Source organism: Biomphalaria glabrata, chromosome 9 (genome assembly GCF_947242115.1).
Source record: "Biomphalaria glabrata chromosome 9, xgBioGlab47.1, whole genome shotgun sequence".
NCBI classification, from domain to species: Eukaryota; Metazoa; Mollusca; class Gastropoda; family Planorbidae; genus Biomphalaria; species Biomphalaria glabrata.
In genome coordinates this window covers 45,293,130-45,318,359 of record NC_074719.1, presented here as the reverse complement: position 1 = coordinate 45,318,359, position 25,230 = coordinate 45,293,130, and the positions used below count along the sequence as shown (strand labels likewise).

General features: G+C 36.5%; 1 protein-coding gene and 1 long non-coding RNA gene across 2 annotated transcripts; one reads left to right on the top strand and one right to left on the bottom strand.

The window, feature by feature from the left end:
• The first annotated feature begins 2,981 nt into the window (after window positions 1–2,981).
• On the top strand, window positions 2,982–14,430 carry LOC106068452 (uncharacterized). The gene is made up of 4 exons (XM_056039985.1): window positions 2,982–3,168; window positions 5,493–5,630; window positions 9,114–9,260; window positions 14,276–14,430. The coding sequence occupies exons 1-4, from the start codon at window positions 2,986–2,988 to the stop codon at window positions 14,381–14,383; spliced, it is 576 nt and encodes a 191-aa protein (XP_055895960.1). The 5' UTR covers window positions 2,982–2,985; the 3' UTR covers window positions 14,384–14,430.
• A 3,594-nt stretch (window positions 14,431–18,024) lies between these two features.
• LOC129928038 (uncharacterized) lies at window positions 18,025–25,028 on the bottom strand. Its single transcript, XR_008779628.1, has 2 exons — window positions 23,773–25,028; window positions 18,025–18,514 (listed from the first exon to the last, which is right to left on the bottom strand). It is a non-coding gene; the product is annotated as an uncharacterized LOC129928038 (long non-coding RNA).
• Between the last annotated feature and the right edge of the window lie 202 nt (window positions 25,029–25,230).

Sequence of the window (25,230 nt, the reverse complement as noted above, 5' to 3'; positions counted from 1 at the left end):
ATGTTACTTCAAAAAAGAAGATGATTACGTCCTAAGCGTCTTGCAATTTAGTCAAGCATGTTAACCAAAGACTTAAATTCTGCCAAGTCACTGTTTTTTCCTGGCTGACTTTGCAACCCATTCCATGCTCTAATAGCACTAGGGAAGTCTATATTGGCATCGGATCCTCACAGAGATGGCTTTCAGTATTTCATGGAAAAGTTTGGTTTATTAAAAAGAATAATTAGACGTCATTATCCAACCCCAAAACTAAGACACAATCACAACAAAACAAAAATTTAATAGAGGGGCGTGCGTGCATGTGTTTCAGAGAGAGAGAGAGAGAGAGAGAGAGAGAAAGAGAGAGGGAGAGAATAATTTGGAAAGAGAAATTAAAGTCTGTTCTTCCGCGGGATTTTTATGGGTCTTAAGTCTTAAGCCAGAAGCTTCATTTCCACAATTAAAAAAAAAACTTTGCTGCTAAACTTACATACTATTTGGGTCCACATACATCTGTGAACAAGCATTATTCTTTATAAATAAGTCTAAAAACAGGTGGATGCTGACTGTAATTTGACAACAGTTACGAGGATAACATCTAGTAAGCTTGTTTCATAGTTACGGAATGCACGAGAGTAGACAATTGATTACTTCCCTTTAGTAATCATCTTCTTTTTTGAAGTAACGTCTGTAGTATATAAGATAAGATAAGATATTACTACTGTGTATTGTGGTGAAATGTGACGTAAAAGATGATGATATTGTTTAAAAAATTATTCGTATATTATTAAATATTGTTGTAAATCTAAGGCAGTCAACTCAACGAAGTTGTACAGTAAATAAATACGTATGTTTATTTACCAGGACAAGCACATAACAGCCTTCTACATTCAAAGAGTCTTGTTTCTAATTCTACCAATCCTTTCTACACCAAACCTGAATACGGAACAACGACAGCCTTCATTGCTTCGCTCCAGGTCCCTATTACAGTCTTTAGGCAGCACAAAAGACGGCTTCTTATTCCCCAACAATTATGACTTTCCCTAATCACTTGATACCCTGTTCTTTCTTCTCATGCAGCGTCTTCCTGTCCTTGTTCAATAGTGCGCTCGTACACACCACAAGCACTGGTGCAAGGCAGGATTACCGACATGACCCCAGAGCCCTGGGCTATCAACAACCTGGTTTCACTGATATATATCTTGTGTACTTAATGTCGCAAAAGTCTTTTTTGTGTGTGTGTGGGAGAGGTTTCTGGGACAGGAAACTATTTCTAGCACTTTTCCTCTACCATTGATGTTGCAATGAAACAAAGTCTCTGATGTTGATTAGCAGACGAGATGAAAGAAATAGCAGTTCGTCTAATCAGGACTTCCCATTACAAGTGACACCAACTTGTCATATTGGAATCCTACCTAGGAATATGTCATACCTATTCGTACCTAGACATGTGTCTCCGTCACGCTCGACTAAAGCAGCAGTCACTTTCTCGCCACTTACATCCGTTTTTAGAATCGTTTGAAAAGCTGAAATTAATCGACACCTGGTGTGAAGTTGAACATTCTAGTCTTATATAAACGTAGTTTTCAGTTCATTACAACACGGCAGCCTTCACCAGCTCTAACGCTGTTTCCAGAGCAAGTCCCAAACAGAAAGACTCTGAAAAGAAAGTAAGTTCTTTATTTTACCTAAATACGCACGCATTTGCGCTAAGCACATCATAGTAAACGAATAGCTGCTATCAGTGTGACTGACATCACCGGCCCTGTCGCAGACCTTTCAGGATCTGTACCACTTCTATTATGAACTCTGGAATTAATGCCGTCGTTTTTACAAACGTGTTTGGTGCTTCGAGGTTCGTAGTGGCCAGCACGCCCCTGTTTTGCAAGGGATGCATTAAAACCACAGCTCCAATAAATTGACTGATGTTATCTGCTGCGCGGAGTTCTTCTTCTGTTGTGGGCACCTATGAGCAAGATAGAAGACTGAAGTGAGAGTTGTAGTACGACCGTAGTCCCGCGGTTTTATTTGTTAAGCATTCAAGTTCTATAGCTTCTGTTTTAGTTTGGCCGATGTATTATGCCTCTTGACTTGGTGGCTCCAGCCTGCCCTAAAACTACCACGTTCATGGGAGCCCCTAAATCCCCTGATAGGTCATCAGTGGAGAGTACTGCATTTTTTTTTGACAAATTAACTGCTATGTGTAAGAAGGAAGGATTCCAATATGACAAGTTGGTGTCACTTGTAATGGGAAGTCCTGATTAGACGAACTACTATTTCTTTCATCTCGTCTGCTAATCAACATCAGAGACTTTGTTTCATTGCAACATCAATGGTAGAGGAAAAGTGCTAGAAATAGTATCCTGTCCCGGAAACTGACCCAACAACTGCCTAGCAGTAATAAAGACAAGGTTAACTCGGCCCACCAATTTTTTCAAATAAATGAATCTGCTTGAACTTTAGTGTTAACTAGTCCTGTATTGGTCTTTGTCTACATCAGAAGTAACATGAGGATGGCTGCCTGGTCGTGTGGTTTGCGCGTTGGACTGTCGTTCAGATTTATCGATGGTCCAGGGTTCAAACCCTGCCCGCTCCCATCTCCCTTCGTCCTGCGGGAGGTTTGGACTATGTTGTACGTATCTTCAACTCTGAAGGAACATCCGAAATATATAAAACATTTTACATTTTTTAACATGGTGGCGATGTGGCTGAATAATAAAGAGTTTGGTTTCCGAATCGAGGGATCCCGGTGAAGACTGGGGTTTCTTATTTCGGGATCTTTAGGGCGCCTCTGAGTCCACCCAGCTCTAATGGGTACCTGACATTAGTTGGGTATAAATAAAGGCGTTTGGTCGTTGTGCTGGCCACATGACACCCTCGTTAACCATGAGCCACAGAAACAGACATTGCGAGGTATATAAGGGGAACTTTACTTTATATATGTAACGTGCACATATGGTACTTGAAATGTAAAATACTTGAACTATTTCAACTCCAGGAATCAAAATGAGTAGCAAAGTGTTGTTCTTGGCCTTTGCCCTCTGTGCTACGATGATGGTCCTCGGTGTTAAGTGTGAGGAAGAAGAGGTAACAACACCTGCAAGTGAGTCCATCGAGGATACAGAGGATGACGCTGACTTTGAAGCTTTCTCTGAGTATATTAACTCCGCAGTGAAGACCTTAAGCCAGGTAATCAGGTTCTACTCTTTCTTTCATTTTTTGTTTTTAGTAAAACGATTTCCACATAATAACCGAGTTGCGTACTAGATTTAGTCTCTAGCCAAATTTATATTTATTTATTTTTACTTTGAAAAACTATAACGGTCAAACTAGAGTTTTCTCCATGTTGCCAACGAGCTAGTAATTCTCTTCTCATCGGTTTACAATACCATCAACTGTTAAATTTCTAGGAAAATCTTGAGTTACATGAATAGAGGTATTGTTAAAAAAAAAAGAGGTGCAAAAAGAGGAACAAAATAATCTGTATCCTACTGATGTCTTCTGCTCCATATAAAAAAAGTGGATATGCTAATTTTTTCTTACGCTTTATTTTTAATTATTATCTTATAAATTTACAGACGTGAGTTCAACAGAGAAGATAATTACGTCCTATGCGTATCAATAATAATTTATGGCTTTTATATGGTCCAATCTCAGTTGTGGACAAGGGGGGGGGGAAGTAAACACAATTCTGCCCAAGTCGGGTGTCGAACCTGGAGCCCCCTTCATAGGTAAGCCTCTCGACCACGCTGCTCATGTGTCAATCTAGTCATCATCTTTCCTTTGCATTCCTCGTAGAACAAAGGGCCTTAATAAAAAAACAAAACGCCACTCTCCACGGTCTCCTGTTACTTTTTGAATGGCTTCCTAGCTCTTTTCTGTTCTCTCGGCTTCATCTAGTAGCCTACACTGCGTCTCCATTTTCTTTTTGGTCTTCCTCTGTGTTTTGTGCCCTGGGGGCTCCACTCTAAGGACTGTCTAGCTCTGTTGTTGGTATCTTTTCTATGGCTTTGACCAGTTCATCTCCACTTTCTCTCCAAAAGTTGGGAACCTCTATATTTCTCTGTCCGCCCTTCTCCCACAGTTTGATGTTTTCTATTTTGTCGTACCGGTGTATTTTTAAGATTTCTCAGACATCTGTTGATGAAGGTCTGTACTTTTTTTTTGTTGCTTCTTCAGTTGTTCTCCATGTTTCATAACCGTACAGTACATGCATGTAAATCAGTGACTTAAATTCTGCTAAGTCGTTGGTTTTCCTGGCTGATTCAGGCAAACTATTCCATTTCTAATAGCACCAAGAAGAAGAAGCATTTGTATGTATACACCATAAAATTTGGCGCAAGAAATGTGCCTTTATCTTTGTGCCTTTCAGAGTATTTCATTAGGTTTTCGTCTTTGTATTTCTAAACTATGATTCAGTGTTTTATGTAGTATAGCTATTTTTGAAGTCTTCTGTCCTGAAGTGTTACTCTAATCAAATGTGAATATTCATTCGTTATGAAGCTCACAGCTCTATGTTGTGTCTGTTCTAGCCTCTTTATATTAAAAAGTTCCAGTCGGAGGACGCATATTCTAATATTGGTCTCTCTGTGGCAGTTTACGTCTCCAGAGACGCTCTTTTCTCTTTGCAACTTCTTGTGTGACTAAAGAGGCCAATCCTTTTATGCACAGGCATGGTCATTTGTAATCACCAAGCACCTGGTGAATATCGGTCTAACCCAAGGTTAAATACCAAGTTAGTTTCTTGATCGTGCTTCATTTGTAAAAACAAAATCTTTTAATAAGCCCTAATTTCGATTACACGAAAATGTTTCATTTATTGTAACACCTATATCTAGGTTTTTTAAAAATAGTTTTCTAGTTTGAGTTACTGGTGTGATGTATGTTTAATTCTGTACTGAAGTCAACTGTAGATGATTGCTAGATTTCAATCAATTACTCAGCATGCGTTTGGGTGTCTTGTTCGGGTGTATTCACTGTAGTTGAACGACTGCACATAATCAACACACATCGGTTTTAACTGGTGAAAAGATTTGGTCAACACTGATGAACAATGAATAATACGTTTAATCCAAGAAAAGGCCACAGAGTCTTTGTCAAATAAAACACGTCTTTACCCAAGAGAATCCTATCGCTAACTGATTTTCCAGTCTCTAACCCAAAATATCCCAAACGTCACTAGTCCCGTTCAATATACGTCTTCTATGGTGCGTCTCTAACTAACTAATAATAGAAACTAGGTGCCTAACACTGTTCAGCTTTTTTTTTTGTTACGCTTAATAATTGACATTTTTTCTGGGTAGAAGACGTTCTCCAATTTCCAATTCTGTAATTCTTCTAATTCTCTTTGTAAAATTTCAGTATCTTGTGTTGTTGTATATACTGCTCTATATATTATGCAAAATATTAAAAGATTTACTAGAAAGACATTTTAATTATGTATGTTTAAATGACTCCGGTACCTAACATCACATAATCTCAAAAACCCAATTTTCTTTAATTTCTACTTTTAGAGTACCGGTACAGGTCCTTCTGGCAGACGTGACCTGGCAAAGAGGGGATGGTTGAAGAAAGTCTGGCAAGCTGCCAAACCTTTAATCATCACAGCCGCGGTTAATGCCGTCGGGAAAAGATCTGCTGAAGACGAGATGGTAAGTGCCCCACAGATTTTATCACGCTATCCCCAGCATCATCGACGCTAGGTGGCGGTTCGGTCTATTAAAACCATTGTCTACCACAGAGTGGACCGCAAATTTTGGGTCCTTAAGAAAATATGCCAATGAGCTGTTCGTGATCAAGACCGGATAGTATGGCTGCCTGGTCGTGTGGTTTGGTGTAATCTTGATGGTCTAGGGTTCGAACCTTGCACGCTTCGGAGTATTTGGGCTAGGATATAAAAGTCTTCGATTCTGAAGGAAATATAAGCATTGGTGGAAGAAGAATTACTAGCTTTCGCTTTGCGGAGGAGGTAGACATGCTGGCAGGAACAAAGGAAGCGAGATCTTACTCGTGCAGATAGACAAAACATTCGTAGCATATTGCATGAAAATCGAAACTGAAAAAAAAAAGATCAATAGCGAACAAGGATTTTAAATGATCATCAGTACTGTGGGAAGCGTGGTCGAGAGGCTAAGTGCGCTTGAACTTGGTTTGGCTTGGCTACCTAAGAATGGGGCTCGAGGTTCGACACCCGACTCGTGAAGAGTTGTGTTTACGGAAAAACCTTCTCCTAGATACCCCCTCCCCTCCCCCACTGGTCCACAACTGAGACTGGACCAAAGTGCTCTGAGCATGCAATAAGCATGAAAGTAGCGCTATATGAAAGCCATAATTTATTTTTTATTTTACTGGAGGTGAAAAAAAACCTGGCAAGTGTTAGACGTTTTAAATATCTCGGAGATATTGGTTCAGACTAAAGAAACCAAACCCACTGTGAGAAACTAAGGCATGAAGTCCACAGCAGCACTGGCGAAGTTTCAAACAATCTGGAAATACAAAGGCGTTGCCCTCGGTATTAAACTCAGACGGATGCACTCCTGGGTCATGGCGACATTCTCGTATGTTTGCGAATCTTGAGCGTTCACTGCAGAACCAGAGAGTGGGCTCCTAGCCGTGAAGTGAACATTAAGACTAAGACTAAGACTGCTTTATTGATCCATCTGAAAAGTTGTTGTGATTACAAGGACTCTTTTCTTATATAAAAACAACACAACAGAAACATACACATAAATAGAACAGACACAACATAAAGAGTTCATTCAGCGACTACACACAGGCATCTTGGTCCATTTCATGTTTCCTGATTCAACGGCTTGCGTTGATATAGTCTGACCTAGTAAGGTAAAAACGAGGTTGTTTTTTTTTTTACCGCTCTGTTCTTGTCTTGATTGACAGAACTCGCCCACTTCGCGACATCTTGACGTAGTTATGATGGAGGGTTGGCTGTTGTCTTCCAAGATTACCAGCATCCTTTGTGGCTAATTTTGCCTTCAGATCACACATAATTAGCTTCAACCTCTTTTGGGGGATTGTTCTAGCACAAACTGTAGCATTATGGAATTCTTCTTTCTCTTCATCCTGTGCTGCTTACAGGGCCGGCCTTAGGCATAAGTAAACTAGGTAGCCGCCTAGGGCCTCCAATTGGTGTGTGTGGGGGATCTCACCGTAGAGCATATCCTCCTTGACTGCCTCAGATACCAGGATATTAAAAGGAAATATTTTAGAACAGACAAGCTCAGAACACTTGTTTGATTGCGTTGATCCTTGGAAGGTATTGGGCTCTATCTGGGAGGAGGGGTTGCCTACTAAAATCTTAGTGAGTTGGGATGGGGTAAAGTAGGCCTACTTATAAATATATACACATTCACAACAGAGTTTTATTGGCACGTTAAATTTTTTAGTGAGTTATGAGTGGACCTTCGATAACTCAGTTGTGTAAATTTTAGCACCTGACCTATATAGGGGGAGTAATCCTGTGGGATTATGAGCTCTACATGGCCTAGAACAGCGGTTCTCAACCTTTTAAGCTCGTCGACCCCCTTTTACAATCCCCCACTCTGACGCGACCCCCCCCCTCCCACACAAACACACACAGCAATAGAGGAATAGACAATAACAATCAATATTTTCGATGGTCTTAGGTGACCCCTGGCAAATCGTCAATCGACCCCCCAAAGGGGTGGCGACCCACAGGTTGAGAACCCCTGGCCTAGAATGTGCCGATGTGCCAAATATCAATCAAACAAACAAACCTATTGGTGGGGGCGGGGGGGGGGGGTAGCCCTCGTTCAGGACTAAAAGAAAAATCGTAGAAAAAAAAAGATCGCGAAACTTGGACCCAGATCTCAAACATAGTAGAGCACTATGACTCTATGTGTTCTAGTCATAGACATAAATAAATATAGACTGGAAAAAGGAAGTAACTTCATGTAACTTGAAAACATGTATATCTATTGTATTCGGATTTCCGAATTCTGAAAAGTTACATGATCTTCATTCTTAGAGATTAAACAAATCTACAATGCCTCCTTATTTACAATATATATAGGTGTGTATCAAAGTTTAAAAAGCACTTTTATACTGCTCATAAATGCTGTATAATAAAGTACACAAAATTGCAAGTCAAAAATTTTCGTTTCATAAAACTCTTTAATTGGCCAGTCTATATTTATTTATGTCTACGGTTCTAGTCTAACTCTTGTCTCTACTACGGATATTGCGATACATCAATCTCACTTATTTGTCTAGATAGGCAGTCTTTTTTTTTAAAATAAATTGCCTAATTTTATTTTCACCAAATTTACTTCGCATATGGCCTCCAATTATCCAAGGCCGGCCCTGGTACATAACACTCGATAATTTATTTTTTTTCCGTCCCATGGCGTTAAGCCTGACTGACATCAACAACGAGGAAACTGGCTCCCATCTTAACAAAATATCAAAACTTTTGATGCCTATGATGTCAAGAGTAAGATTAGCTGCATATATTAATCTTTCAATCCCGCCCCCAGGGCCGGTCCTAACAATTGCGGGGCCCTATGCGAAACTGATTGCGCGGGGCCAAGTCTTGGTCGGAGTAAGGATAGTAAGTGAAAATTAAGATTTTGTATTAGAAAAAAAAATTCACTTTGAATTTTATTCATTCTTTACTAAGTACAAAATTGCGATCAAATTAACTTTACTTTACGAATCTTGCAACCTATGGCATATTTATATGCCAGTGACTAAACAAGTAAATAAAGTATTGGACCTTCCGATTAAAGTGAAAATTAGCCCGATTATTACATTTTATTACATGAAAGCTGACAATGCCTTTTTCTTTTATCGCGCGTAGGATTGGGGTTTTCCGCCAATTTTGTCAATTTTTCAGGAGATTTTTATAAATTTTCATGAGATTTTAATAAATTCAGGAGATTTTCATAAATTTTTCGTATATATTTTGCAATTAAATAATTACACCTAGAATTAGCGCGGGGCCTATGAAAGCGCGGGGCCCACTGCGACCGCATAGGTTGCTGTGGCCTAAGACCGGCCCTGCCCGCCCCCTCCTTTTGAAATATATCCCCCCCCCCCCAGTAAAACCATTTAATAACAATTCATCTTTTTTGTTTTGTTTTTTGATCTTTTACTTGCAGAACTTTAAAAACTTGGCTCTGAGAGTACCACAAAAACGAGGCTGGCTGAAGAATATATGGGATGAAATCAAACCTTATTTTTTTAAATCAGTAGCGGAGATTCTGGAGGACGCTATCAAATACAAGAGGGCGCCAGGAGAAAAGAAGGTAGGTTGGAATGATAGGAGATAGAGAGCGTCAGGTTACAATAACAGAAAGGCAAGTTATGCACAGTGAAGTAGCTAGGACAAGACACTGGATATTTACTTAGTAGTAACAGAACCATAGTCGTTCTACAAATGAAGGAGGCTTCAACAATAGAAATCGAATTTTTAAAAATACAATTCGGGTGTCCCTAACCACACGACCAGGGTGTCATCGCTTGTGTGTAAGAAACTGGTGACGCGGATGACGTTTTGTTTGTAAACAAGTTAGAGACCAGTTTGGCGCTAGAAAAATAAAAACATTTTGCTCCGATGAAGAATAGATCTTAGCTGTTGATTAAAGAATAGTCTTGATTAAGCATTCTTAAATGTTCACTAGTCAAGCTACTGTAAACTTGTTTTAATCCTGAGCGGAAAGAGAGACGGTCAATTAGCACACCCTAACCCTAACCCATATACTCAAATGATAAACAGTCTAAGAATAGTGCCTCAGAATAATCTTATCTTATACATTACTGGCGTTCTTTCAAAAGAGAATATAATTACGTTATCTCATATAATACAGACGTTACTTCAAAAAAGAAGATGATTAGGCCTACGTCCTACGCGTCATGCAATTAGTTAATCTATAGTCGTGCATGATAATTAATGACTTAAAACTCTGCTAAGTCATTTGTTTTTTTGTTTCCTGATTTAGGCGACCCAGTTCTGTGCTGTAATGGCACTGGGGAAAAAAGGGCGCACTTGTACGAATTTGTCCCAGCATATGGAATATGAAATGCGCCTTTACTTTTGTGTCTTAATGTTGTTGTTTTTTTGTAATTGTAAGTTATGTTATATGTAGGCCTATCATAGCTACTTTACTTGCTGGTCTTCTGTCCTGGAATGTCTGTATATTTATTAAAGGGGTTTGCTCTAGTCAAATTCAAGATTCGCTTGTTATAAATCTCTATTTCGTGCATTCGCGTAGCAAGGTAACCCTGAGATGGGGGTTTATTCTTCTTCTTCTTCGTTCTCATTATGTTGGAGCGTTCAGATAACTAGACCAATATATGAGATGACCTGCGCAGTGGTTTCCAAATCAGGGAGCTCTCCATGTAGTCTTCTTTCTATTGGGGTGTTTTGGGGCCAGTGTCTTATAAGGGCCTCTTGGTAAAGAGAGCAGTTTTGGAGGACGTGGTCGGCATTCTCTGATGATACTCCACATGGGCAGATTTCACTGGTCTCAATTTTGAGCTGCCGGTACATGTGTTGTCGCATTCTGTTGTGCCCGGTCCTGAGTCGAAAGATTAGACGTTGGTCTTGTCGGGACAGCTTATAGTAAGTGTCATCTTTCTTGTGATTTGGATGAGAGCTTGTCCATTTCTCATTTATTTTGTTTACAATTAATTTCTTCATTTCTTCTGGATAGAGTGCAGAGTTTATTTGTGAGGTTTATGAATATGTTAATGGGCCCCCTCCACCCACGCCCCCCTCCCCACACACATTTGACAATGCTTGAAGGTCGTTATACTGTAGGCCTACACTCATATTGGAAGCAACATAACAACCTTGACCTCGCAAGTAATTTAAAGAAAGATGATTTTTTTATTACTTGGAGTGTTTTTTTTTCAGCCAAACCTTGCTGACTTCTCTCACAAATATAAAAAAAATACAAATGCCTCTCTTATCTTATCTTATATAATACAGACGTTACTTCAAAAAAGAAGATGATTAGGTCCTCTCTTGTTGATATTGCCTTTGGTATTTCGTCATTGGAGATTATAAAACAATATCAGAAAATAATGCCAATTTAATCAGCTTTGGATATTTCTTGTGTGCTGTCAACAATGACAAAAAAATTGGCACAGATTGGACCTCCTTTAGTATTTTGTGCTAAAACCGCATTGCCCAACAGGTCTGTTATCTCGTTTTGAATCTATGGGGCGATGTTAGTTTTTTTTTCCTTAAGAATTTGCGTAAAAACATTCATTAGGCCTATTAAAAAAAGTAAAGTAAAGTTCCCCTTTCACACCTTGCGGTCTATAGGGCAGATGATGTTAAGGTCATCTGATTCTGTGGCCTACGGTTAACGAGGGTGTCATGTGGCCAGTACAACGACCATAACCGCCTTTACTTTTCCCCAACTAATGAGAGGCGCCCGAAGATCCCGAAATGAAAAATCCCAGTCTTCACCAAGATTCGAACCCCAGACCCGGTTCGGTAGCCAAGCGCTTTACCGCTCAGCCACCGCGCCATTAGGCCTATGCGGAGAATCACTTTCCATCAGTAACTCTCAGCTTCTTCAAGAAGCTTCTCGTTCACTCCCATTGACTCTTCTCAGTTGTTCATGGTGTCCGAATGTTTGGCAAGCTTGTTGATGACGTGACTAGCCTACTAGTAGGCCTATCATGTTTTCTTTTACGCTTGGGTTTGGACAACGTACAATATTGATGATGTTTCTCAATCGAGGATTCAGACTTAAAGGGAAACTCCGATGGTTTTGACAATTTTTTAAATATAATATCTGTTTTGATTTACAGATAATGAATATATTATTATTTTTTAAAATTTCCAATAATTACTTAGTCATTGGTGTTTTTCTCGTGTAATTTTCCTGCGCATCCAAAATGATCAGATTTTCACCGGGTCTTTATGTGACGTCACACTAACCTATTAATTTAATCTATTGACTTATTGTATAACAGGAGACCATACAGTAAAGTTCACATTCTCGTAAAAGAAATATTTCTTCGTCTATGCAGTTAGATGTAGATCTTGTAAGCAAAAGAAAAAAATGCGTGTTGAAAGTAGATTTACATGCTTGACTAACCACGGCAGTGTGTATTTTCTCGCCTGACCACTCAACACACAACAAACACTATCACTTGGTTGTCTTGTCATGACCGACTACACGTAGTCTAGACTAGCCTTACACTGACCAGTTTGCTAAATTAGAATCAGTCAGACACACGATCTATTTACTTTTTAGGACAGGGAGGGGCTTAGATGAAAATGTTTTCTCGAGTTGGTTATCCTAATGTTTTTATAAATATAACTGTACCATAGCTCTGGACTAGACCGTCACTAAGCCTAACAGCCTAACAGCTACTGGAAAAATGAAGCGATACGATTGGTTAAATGTAGTTACTCTTTCAGTATTGTTGAGGGAAGTGACGTTTGACTGAGAAAAAAAAACAAAATCTCAAAACCCTGTTTCTTTCTTTTTTTTTTTTTTTTGAGATGTCAAGAATTTACGGTCTAATTTATTGAATATAAAATGTTTATAAGCATTTAAATAAAAAAATGGTATCCCACTTAGAGTCAATGTATCGAAGATCCTGAAGTGTTTTTGTTATGTTAATAATGCTTTACTTTCCTTCAAAGTCTCAGTATTCGTACCAATAATAAATAAAGCCTGGTCTGAGGTTTCGTATACATATAATGGTGTTAACTTCCTTTAAGAATGTGAACCAAGTTCTAAGCATTCATCGTTTGTTTGTTTTACATGATTCGGATGCTTCCTCAGATTCGAAGATCATTTCATCCTAGCCCTAACCACCCGCAGGACGACGGGGATGTCAGCGGACAGGGTATATTATAAAATACAGACGTTACTTTAAAAAAAGAAGATGACTACCACCTACGCGTGTTAGGCCTACTTTGTCAATGTAGTAGGCCTACTGCAATGTAGTTAACCAATGACTTAAATTCTGCCAGGTATGAACCCAAGACCGTTGAGACCATCCGAACGACAAGGCAGCCGGTCAAGAGAGTGACACTTTTTCATGACAAATTTAATGACCGCTTTATTTTTTAGATTATTGTTATAAACCTTCTTATCTTATCTTATATAATACAGACGTTACTTCAAAAAAAGAAGATGATTACGTCCTACGCGTCATGCATTCAGTCATGCATATTGACCAATGACTTAAATTCTGCCAAGTCACTGGTTTTCCTGGCTAGCTCAGGCAACCCATTCCATGCTCCTCTAATAGCACTAGGGAAGAAGGAGTATTTGTACAAATTTGTCCTAGCATATGGGACGTAATTCGGTCACTATAGTAGCACAAAAAATTCAACAGCTTTAACCATTCCCTGTGTCGCTGTATAACAGAATGGGATGTTTCTTTTGCTCGTGTAATATCTAATTGATAAGTCTAAATTTAGACTGGTGGTAACAGAAGAATGAAAAAGATGCTTACCATTTCATTTTAACTCTTTCTCTCCTAACTGACGATACCAACGTTGATTCCACCAGATCGTGGTAAATAATTACGGAGAGAAAGAGTTAAAAAATGCAGTGGGAAAAAGGTAATGCTATCAACTGTTTTGTTATAGTGTGAAAAAAAAAGGATTGGACTCAAAATTTTTACAGGCGTTAGCGAAGAGGGACAGGCTCTTTTGGAGTTCTTCTTCGTTTGCGGCGTTTAGGGCACAGTCATCTGCGAATAGCAGGTCTCTGGTGCAGTCGTAGTTTAGGCTACCTTGGTCCTTGCCTTGAGTCTCTGAGCATTAAATAAAACTTGCATCGGTGTATCTTCATGTAGGCCACAATTGGTCATTAGTCATGTGCAATGAAACCCCCTACGCGCTCTGCCATGGTTGTTACGCCACAGGCTGTGGCCCGCTACATGGTCGTGGCCCCGGGATCATTGAGCCCCTTCGCGACATGGATGCTACACCACTGATTTTTGTGTCTGTACTAGTTTCTTTTGTTGTCCCTAGTTGGAGAGTCCCAAACAGATGTCATAACTTTTCAATTATTATAATCAGGGCCGGATTTGTACTTGGTAAGGCCATAACCTATTTGAGTTATTGAACACTTTGTTTTCAACATAAAACAATTTATTTCTTTGCTTTTTCTTTAAAGCATTAGTTGTGGGGACCCTAACCTATAATTTAATTTATGCCTATAGGTAAATCCAGCACCAGATTTTATAACACCTAGATCTGGGTATTTTGACTTTTAAGACTGTGTTATTAGTTTAAATAAGCTTCATGTTAAGTTTTAATTAATAGTTATTTACTCAACAGAATTTGGCTTGTACTGAAGAAGAGAAGCAGAAGTACTTAGAAATCAAGAACGCAGCAGACGATCTGTGTGCTCTGGCAGACATTACCAATGTTTACAAATGTCAGTAAACATAATGACATCAGGGAATAAATTTGGTAACCTGGCCTAATGTTGAGTTCGTTTTGTTGTGGTTTTTTTTTTTGTTTGTTATAAGTTATAGAATAATATTTACACATCATCCTATAGAGGGTCTGGGGATAGACAGAGAATGCATAAAACATGAGAAGTTCAATTAAAATGTAAAGAGCAAGTAAAATTGGTTTTTAAAAGGTTTTCAAAAATGTTTGGTGATATTTTCTTCAACTGTTGGGGCGTTCAGATGACTAGACCAATATATGAGATCAACTGTTGGGGCGTTCAGATGACTAGACCAATATATGAGATCAACTGTTGGGGCGTTCAGATGACTAGACCAATATATGAGATCAACTGTTGGGGCATTCAGATGACTAGACCAATACATTAGATCAACTGTTTGGGGCGTTCAGATGACTAGACCAATATATGAGATCAATTGTTGGGGCGTTCAGATTACTAGACCAATGAATGAGATGATCTGCGCAGTGGTTTCCAAATCAGGGAGCTCTCCATATAGCTTTATTTCTATTGGGGTGTTTTGGGGTCAGTGACTTATACTGGCCTCTTGGTAAAGAGAACAGTTTTGAAGGACATGGTTAGCATTCTCTGGTGACACCCCACATGGTCAGATTTCACTGGTTCTAATTTTGAGCTTCCGGTACATATGTTGTCTAATCCTGTTGTGTCCGGTCCTGAGTCAAAAGATTAGACGTTGATCTTGTCGGGACAGCTTATAATAGGCATCATCTTTCTTGTGATTTGGATGAGAACTTGTCCATTTCTCATTTATTTTATCCACTATTAGTTTCTTCATTTCTTCTGGATAGAGTGCAATGTTTAATTGTTTGTTCAATTAAAATGTAAAGAGGAAGTAAAATTCGTTTTTAAAAGGTTTTCAAAAATGTTTGTTGATATTGTTTTGGATGTCCTTCAGATTTGTAGTTTATTACCCTGTAGCCGAAAGCGCCCACAAGACGTCGGGGGGGGGGGGGGGATGCAGTGGCGTAGCAGGGTATCCGTGGGCCTGGGTTCAAGAATATCTTTGTGGGTCCCCTCCTCCAAATAAAACGAATGTAGTGTGTGACAGAACAATTTAGTAATCTGAATGTATGGGTACATTAACCAAAAGACATTCCACTACTTTCTGCTTTATGTAACGTAACGCTGACTGCACTGACAGTTTTGTACTCGACAATAAGCAGAACAATTTTATCGAGTGTTTCTAATTTTCCTCAAAGTGCTGCATCTTCCAGGCGTTCTTTTTCTTTTGAAGAACACAAAGTAATTTGAGTAATCAACTTTAGTACATCAAAATATATGAATCTCATTTTCTTAGAGCATTCCTTGACGACCACCTTGTGGGCAAAAGTATTTGAGTGCACCATAAGCTATGCTCTTCCTATTGGATTTAAAACGCGCCCATCTTGAGATTCTGCGAGCAAAAAACAAACACCAAGACTTAGAAATCTGCAACGTCTTGAACACAGCAGACGATATCATTTAAGACCAAGTTGAAGTCGAGGTTAGCACAGTGAAAATGAAAGAGAAAAATGGTGTTGATTGGACCTCGGAATTTTATCCAGAACTTCATCGCCCAACAGGTCTATTATCTCGTTTGGAATTTGTGCGGCTTTGTTTTCCTGTCAAATTTCAATATTCATAACAATTTCAAATAACGCCTGGTCAGAGGTTTTTTGTATAAATATAACAGTGTTAACTTTCTTTAAGAACTTTGAACCAAATACTAAGCATTGGTCAGAGAAAGACGTTATTCCTGATTAGTTTGGACATCTCTCTATCTTCTAGATCTTTGTTATAAAGTTGCCCCCCCCCCCCCAATTTGGTTTCGCCATCCATTGTAGCAGAACAAACATATTCAACTTTAACAAGACACATGAAACATAGGCCTACAATGGTGTTTAGTTTGCTCGCTCAATATTTAATGTTTTTTTTTTTTTTTTTATTATTTTCTTTTTTTGATTTTACCTCCTTTTTTAAAAATTCTTTTCTAATGATTACATAACATTTTTTTACACAATACAAAGACAACAAAAACAAAATGTGATGAAGACTTCCGAGTTTGTCCTGAGTGTTTTACACTATTTCTAAGTCTCTACTTCTTTGGCGCGGATACAAACGTTTCAGAATCACAACTGATGAAATAGTTTGCTACTTATTTAAGAAAATTGAAAGTCTGTTAAAATATCAAACATAGTTTAAATCTATATAATGTATCTGATGATATGATAAGAGTTGTTTTAACACATTTTAAATACAGAATAAAGAAACTGATTGAGCTTTGAGAAAATTGAAATTTTAATTAGGAGCATTAGGACTTTAGTGTCATCCGTAAGTTCTCACGAGGGCCCCAACTAGTCAAGAGTCATGGGCCCAAGTGCAACGAACACCTTTGCGTCATTGTTGCTACTGTGGGCCCGGATTCATTGAACCCCTTCTAGCCATGGGGGGGGGGGGGGGGGGGGATGGCAGCCTGCAGGGTTCAAAACTGGGAGCATCGGGCCACGAACAGGCTGGCAACCTTAAAAATAGTTTTATATTTTATTGATCATTAAAGGGAATATTAAAGAGTTCTGCAACTCATTCAAACAAAGAGAAACACTATTTATCTGAGCTGGCATTTTCTAAAGAGGGAAAAAAAATTACGCTGGCTGTAACCTATTGATGTCCTTCCCTCTTCTGTTCCATAAGGAAAATGTGGATGCTATTTGTTTTTTAACTCTTTCTTTGAAGATCTTTAAATAATTAGGAATTGAAGATAATTAAAAATACTGTTTTGTAATTAATTCTTTTCTATGATACTAAGTATGACAAAAAAAAAAAAAGCATGTGTGTGCTTATCTTGTAAAATACAGACGTTCATATATACAGCTTTTCTAAGTTGTTGGTTTCCAGGCTGATTCAGGCAACCTGCTCTATGCGGCATAAGGGAGGAAAGAACATTTGAGAGAATTCAAACAAGAGAGTACATTTAGTGATACATTTAAAATTTTGAATTCATGAGTTAAATTTATGAGTTAACTTTATGTCTTGAAATCATGAGTTAAATTTATGAGTTAACTTTATGTCTTGAATTCATGAGTTAAATTCATGAGTTAACTTTATGTCTTGAATTCATGAGTTAAATTTATGTCTTGAATTCATGAGTTAAATTCATGAGTTAACTTTATGTCTTGAATTCATGAGTTAAATTCATGAGTTAACTTTATGTCTTGAATTCATGAGCTAAATTGGTCAGCAAATGAAAGTCAGATTTTGTATCCTGTGCCATATCTTCACACCTAGGCATTAATCTAGTCAGGATGGCAGCCTGATTGTGTGGTAAGCACTCTGGGCTGTCAACTTGATGGTCCAAGGTTCGAACCTAGCCCTCCACCATCAACCGCAATCCTGCAGAAGGTTTGGGGTAGGATGTAATTATCTTCAGTTCTGAAGGAACAAATGAAACATGTCAAATGTGATGTTGCTAGTTCAGGCTGTCTTGAAGTCAACCAATTACTCTGCAATCGTTTGGGTGTAATTGTTCGGGTGTATTACGTGTAGTTGACCAACAACACAAACAAGAACTGGCACATCGATTGTAACAGGTGAAGAGATGTAGTCAACGATGATGAACAAGTTAATATATATTTATTATGATAAAAGGCCACAGTAGAAGTCTCTGTCACTAAACACGTCGTTACCCTGGATTGTTCTATCGCTAACTGATTTTCCGGTCTCTAACCCAACATATCCCAAACGTCACTAGTCCCGTTCAATATGCGTCTACTATGGTGCGTCGCTAAATAACTAAAATAACTAACCTATATAAATAAGGTGTCTAACAGATTCCTCCCCCCCTTGAAAAAAAAAAATATGTCAATATTTTTCCACTACTGTCAAGTCTTACAAGGACATTTTCAATTTAAGGGGAAGACCACAAACATAAAATCTTGACATCTTCATCTTGACATCTTCATCTTGACAGTTCCTCATATTCAATGTTCATAACAGTTCATAACATTCCAAAATCATCTTCATTGGTACACCGTTCATCATGGAGGAAAATGTGGCATCTTATGGGCATGTCCTACACATCTCAAATGTTCTTCACTGGCAGTAATCTGATAAAATACAATATTTCAAAAAACAATTACAAACTTTATTTACACATTCAATACATTTTTTTCTTACCACCCTTTTATACGCTTTTGTCCATTTTTCTTTTATACTCACCCTTTTCCATAGAACTAACTTTCGTCAATGATATATGAAATGATTCACACAAAAAAAATATCCATACTTACTTTTAAATGCTTAACATCAAATTTACTTATCTCCCTTTTCCATAACATATAAATGGTGTCAATATATTAATATATTTTACATACTCAATATAATCATAGTTTATTTACAAAATTATTTCACTTCAATGTCATTCTAGACAATAGATCAGCTACAATATTCACAGATCCACTAATAGCTTTCACTTCAAATTTATACTCCTGTAGTGCTAAGAACCATCTATAAACACGACTGTTTTTCATGCTCTTTTGCTGTATATACTGAATAGGTTTATGATCAGTTAATAATATGAATTTCCTTCCTATTAAATAGCTCTCTAGCTTAGTAATTACCCATATTACAGCTAAGGCTTCTCTTTCAATGACACTATATTTTTTCTCTGCCTCTGACAATTTTCTGCTTACATATAATATAGGATGTAAGTTATCATAGTTCTGCATTAAACAACCACCAATAGCATTACCAGATGCATCAGTTGTGACATAAAATATTTTGTCTTTATCAGGTAGTCTTAATATTAGTTCATGACTAAAAACATCTTTAATTCTGTCAATAGCTTTCACACATTCCTCATTACAAACTACTTTTTGAGGTTTTCCTTTTTTAAGTAAGTCATTTAGTGGATTCACTATTTCTGCTAAGTTTTTTATAAACTTTCTGTAATAATTTACTATTCCCAATATACTTTTAATTTGTCTTTTTGTTGTAGGTATTTCAATATTAAGTACTTTCTTTATGTTATCTTCAATAGGGCTAATCATGTTGTTATTTATTTTATGTCCTAAGAAAATTATTTCCTCCAATCCTATTTCTACTTTTTCTGCTTGAATTGTAAGTCCACTTTCTTTTATTATTTTGAACACTTCTTTTACATCTACCAAATGTTCCTCCCAACTATTATTAAAAATACATATGTCATCTAAATAGCAAATAACATTTTCTTTGTTTCCAATTATCATGTTCATCATTCTATTAAATGTGGCAGGTGCATTTACTAATCCAAAACTCATATAATTCCATTGAAAAATACCATATGGTGTTACAAATGCTGTGTAAGGTTTTGCATTTTCTGTTAAAGGTATTTGCCAATAACCTTTAGTTAAATCCAATTTAGTAAAAAATTTTGCTCCATTTAATTTATGTAAAATATCCTCTATATTTGGCATTGGATATGGGTCAAATTCTGTGATGTTGTTAAGTTTCCTATAATCAATACATAACCGTATATCTCCATTCTTCTTTTTGGCTATCACAATTGGTGAAGCATAAGGAGATGTTGATGGTTCAATTATACCTGATTCTAGTAAATTGTCTATTTCTTTCTTTACTTTGTCTTGTAAATGTAGCGGTATTCTATATGGCTTAAGCTTGATAGGTTTTGTGTCTGTTACTTTAATGTCATGTTTAATAATATTAGTTTTTCCTGGTATGCTGGAAAAAATTTCTTTGTATTCCTGTATTATTTTAGTTATATCTTTTGACTTTTCCTTAGTTAGATTATTAAGATTAATCTTTTGCCAAGTTTGATTCTCTTTTGTTTCTATTACAGGTATTTCCTTAATATCATTTTCATTATGATTTTCATTTGTTATTATCATCAAGCATTCTTCTCTTTCTGAAAATTTATTTTCTATTTCCTCCTGAATGTTTTGTATCAACTCATCTTCTCTATCATGATATAGTTTCAAATTATTTATGTGATATGTTTTAACTTTCCCATTTATTTCAATTTGATAATTGACATCACTAATTTGTTTTATCACCTTAAATGGACCTTTCCATTGTTTACCAATTTTATTTTTCAGGTCATTTATTAATATTAATACGTTGTTTCCTACTTCTAGTGTTTTCAATTGTCTTTTCTTATTTAGATTCTCATGAGCACTTTGTTTATATTTCTTATTGTTGTTATATGCTTGAGTCCATATTTCTTTCAATTCTGTTGTGATTGTTGTTTCACTGTCATTATTTAATTTATTCTCATTGTCTATTAGATTTTCTTTAAAAACATCTAATTCATCTCTGGGTTTTCTTCCATGTATTATTTCATATGGTGAAAATTGTGTTGCTTCATGGATGTTGTTTCTATGAGCAAATAGTACATAGTTAATGTAATGATCCCACTTGTTCTGATTATTCTGAATTATCTTTGTTAGTGATCTTTTTAATGATCCACCATATCGTTCACATAAACCGTTACTCTCCGGGTGGTAAACCGAAGAGTATATGTGTTGTATATTGTATTGTTTAGTCCATTTCTTAAATTGTTCTGATTTGAACTGAGATCCCTGATCACTCAATATAATTTTAGGTATACCATGTCTTGTAATTACTTTTTGAGTTATGGCATTAATGATATTCTCTGCACTTGTATTTGATAATGGGATTGCCTCTGGATATCTACTAAACATGTCTATTACTGTTAGAATGTATTTGTTATTATTTTCAGTTTGAATTAAAGGACCTATTAAATCAATAGATACTTTCTGAAATGGTGCTGTAGGTTCATCCATTTCTTGAATAGGTGCTTTATTCACTAGGCTTTTGTTAGATCTCTTTTGACATATGTCACATGAGTTTATGTATTTGTTGATTGTTGCTTTCATTTTGGGCCAAAATACTTGTTTTGACAAATTCCTATAACATTTCTTTACTCCCCTATGTGCTGCTAAATTATTATCATGTGTCATGATTAAAACATCTTTCCAATATTTCTGTGGTAAGACAAGTTGTTTTATTTTCTTGTTATCATTACTTGTTTGTCTAAATAATATTTTATTCTCTATACAAAATTTCTCCATTGGATTATTATTGTTTTTATCTAATATTCTTGAATAAATTTTCCCAATAATATTGTCATTCATTTGTTCTAATGCAAATGTGGGTGTTGTTTCTTTTTCACTTTGAGATATTTGTGTTTCCAGACTATTTTGTGTTTCATTTTCTATCTCTCTTTCCTTAACATCTGTATTTTCTATTTGTATTACATTATTGGTTTCTTTTTCTTTATCATTACTTATTACATTTATTGTATTTTCCTGTTTCTTACTTTGTTTATCCATTGATCTTGTTATTATCATACTTGTTATATTTTGTGTTTCTATGTTTTCATGATTTTGTCTTATGTTTTTGTATTTGTTTTGCCAGTCTTCTAATTCTTTTCTTGAACATTCTTTAACTCCTTTTATGTTTCCTACTAACATATCATATCTCATTTCTGGTATTGCAATGCCATCACAATAACCAGTGAAAAATGGAGTTTCAATGTATACCCTTATAGCTTTAAATTCCCTTACAGTGCCATCTGCTAATTCTACTTTCCTAGTAAACCCTTTATACCAATGAGGTTTGACAAATTTAGTTTTTACTGCCAAGGTGTTACAACCTGAATCCCTGATTAATTCCACCGGAATTCTATCTACAAACCCTGGGTACACTGCAAAATTGTTCCTATTTCCTTCCATGAAATATATCCTATCTGTACCTTTATTTTTGTATTCCCTACTGTAACTCCTATTTCTATAATTTCCCCTGTCATTCCTATCTCTACTCCTATATCTACTGTTATTTTGTTCATTGTATCTATTTCTACTTCCAGACCTACTATTCCCTCTTCTACAGTTAGCTGCTATATGACCTTTTCCTTGACATTTAAAACAGGTTATTTCACTATATTTTCTATTTCCACTATTTGATCTGTTTCTATTTCTACTTCTATCAACATTTTCTTTGGTGTATCCTATTAAATCTACTTTGCTCTTATCCCTATCAGAAAATGGTTTATTTGGATAGGCATTTTTGTATACTCTCATTATCTCTGTTATTTCATCTATAGTTTTTGGGTTTCTTTCTCTAATAAAAGATTGTAATTGAGGATCACATTTATTTACAAAGTTGTCCACTAGAATAAAATTTTTTAATCCTTCATAAGAGTTTGTTACTTTTTCTAATTTTACCCACTTATTGAAAAAATCCTTTTCCATATTAATGGTAGTTTGGGGTTCTATTCCTAATGATGGTATATTGTCAAAGTATTTCTTTCTAAAAGTTGTAGCATTATGACCATATGCATTCAATAACTCTCTTTTTAAAACCTGATAGCTATCATCAATATGATGGTCATGATTTTGGCATATTGTTAGAGCTTGACCATGAACAAAGTCTATCAGTATTTCAGACCATTCTTCTTCAGGCATATTAAATGTAGACATTTTTGCCTCATATCTTTTCAGAAAATCACCAATGTCATCCTTCTGTTCATCAAAACTTTGTATCTTTCTCTTTAGCCATGTCTGCGAATTAGGGTTGTCTCTTTGAGTGGTATAATTATTTGAGTTATTTGTGTTATTTCCTTGTTCAGTTTGAGCTCTGACTTGTGCTGCATCCAATCTCATCTTCTCCATTTTAGCTTCATGTTCTCTAATTTTTTCTCTCTCTTTGTCTTGCCTTTCTTCTTGTCTTTCTATCTCTTGTCTTTGACGTTCCGTTTCTTCCTTCACAACTTGCTGTACATAAGCTGCTAAGTCTTTTCCTTTTAACTCCATGGCCTTTCCATCCTGCATAGCTGTTTCCTTAACCTCCTTAAGGTCCACATATGATAATGTAGCCATTGTGTTTTATATTTTATATATATATTTTTACTTAGCCTATATTGGTTATGGCTATACTTTAAACTTATTTTATATTTATGTTTTTCCACACTTTTATACAAATTTTAAATGTTATGTCTCTATCTATAGATTTAGTAAATGTATAAATCTAGTCTGAGTTATTATGGTTATATTCAAATCTGTATATTAGATCTAGTATCACCCAAATTTAAATCTAGTATATTATAGTATATATAATAATACAATTTAGATCTATAGTTATCAAGAGCACTATGACTTTTAGATCTAGTATGACCAACTATGATCAATTTTAAAATCTGGTATGACTAAAATGTCTAGAGTAAATTCAAAGACTGTCTAGAGTCTAGATCTAGAGTAGATTATGGTTCTATTTAACCGTATAAAACAAATATGTTTATACAATGTCAAATATATCTTCAACAAGATATATATCTAGAATGTACTACCTTCATTCATCTTCAACTTAATAATATTTCAAATTAGAGTCTAGATAATTAAATTGTACCAAAGAGATGTACAACAATTTGCAGATCTAAATTTAGCCAGACGATAGTGTTTGACTACATAGCCAGTTTCGGCATTATTCTCATGGCAAAATCATATTTGATTTTAACCGCTCAAACTAAAATTATTTTAGTCTGATTCACAATGAAAGAATCCTACCCGCACTTTCTATCATTAAGTGAAAAAAAAATACAGATCTAATTAAATTAATAAAAATAAATAATTTAAAATAATATAAACAAATGAAATAATTAAAATGAGACTATCGCTATGGGTTGGGATATGACAATATGGCACACAATGATAACGTCACGAAGTAACCAGGCAACAACGGATATGACGTTTACACAAACAAAACAAATTACAACCCTAAACGTATAATATAGCTTTTCATCTAAATTACGTCTTCTACCCCGACGGGTTTTAAGGCGCACCACCTGATTTTACTCAGGCTAACGTACCAAATTTAGACAAAATCTATTTCTAAGGGCAATCTAAACATATACTAATAAGAAAAATGGCACTTAGCTTTTGATAAGAAAGATCCCTTTGTTCGGACTCCCGAATATGCTAGATCACAACAAATTCCACTGCCTCTCTTCCAGTTCTGACTCTGTTCTCCGGTGCTACTAGTATCCCACGTAATGCCACAGATGTCCTGATATGCCACAGTAAAATGTTTCGGTTCCTTCGGTGACTGTTGATGACCGTATGTGTAGTTCCGACGACTTTGTGTACACAGTTACTGACGAATAGGTTAACGGTTCTTCTGGCGATGACTTGACTTGTGTAGACGACTACTGACAAATAACAGTCTCTTGACGGCAACTTGATCTGGACGACTGACGAATAACGAATTTCTTGACGATGACTTGATCTGGGCTGACGAATAACGACTTTCTTGACGATGACTTGATCTGGGCTGACGAATAACGACTTTCTTGACGATGACTTGATCTGGGCTGACGAATAACGGCTTTCTAAAATAGTTCACTGCTTCTGCTGCTACTCTGGTAGTACGACGAAGTTTGCTGTTGTACTCTGCTTCACTAGACCAACTGTCCAATGTAGACTAGGTGAAACCAAGGTCACCTCCGACGACGTTCCGTTAGACGATTAACGGTTTTCAACGAAATTAAGTGGATGTAGCTGTTTCCACAACTTCACTGCTAACAAGTCTAGATATGGTCTAGACCGACGAATACTAGATATGTCAATGTTCAGTACTGATAAAGATTACTTCACTAACCTTCCAAAGGTTAAACACAGTGACCGTTATAAACGTGGCAAGCAACCGGTTCAATGAGCAAACTGCTCCACAAGAATCTCTCCAAGGGTAAGACGACAGAGCGATTTCGATTTAGTTAGCTACCAAACTTGTAGTACTCACAATACTTCTG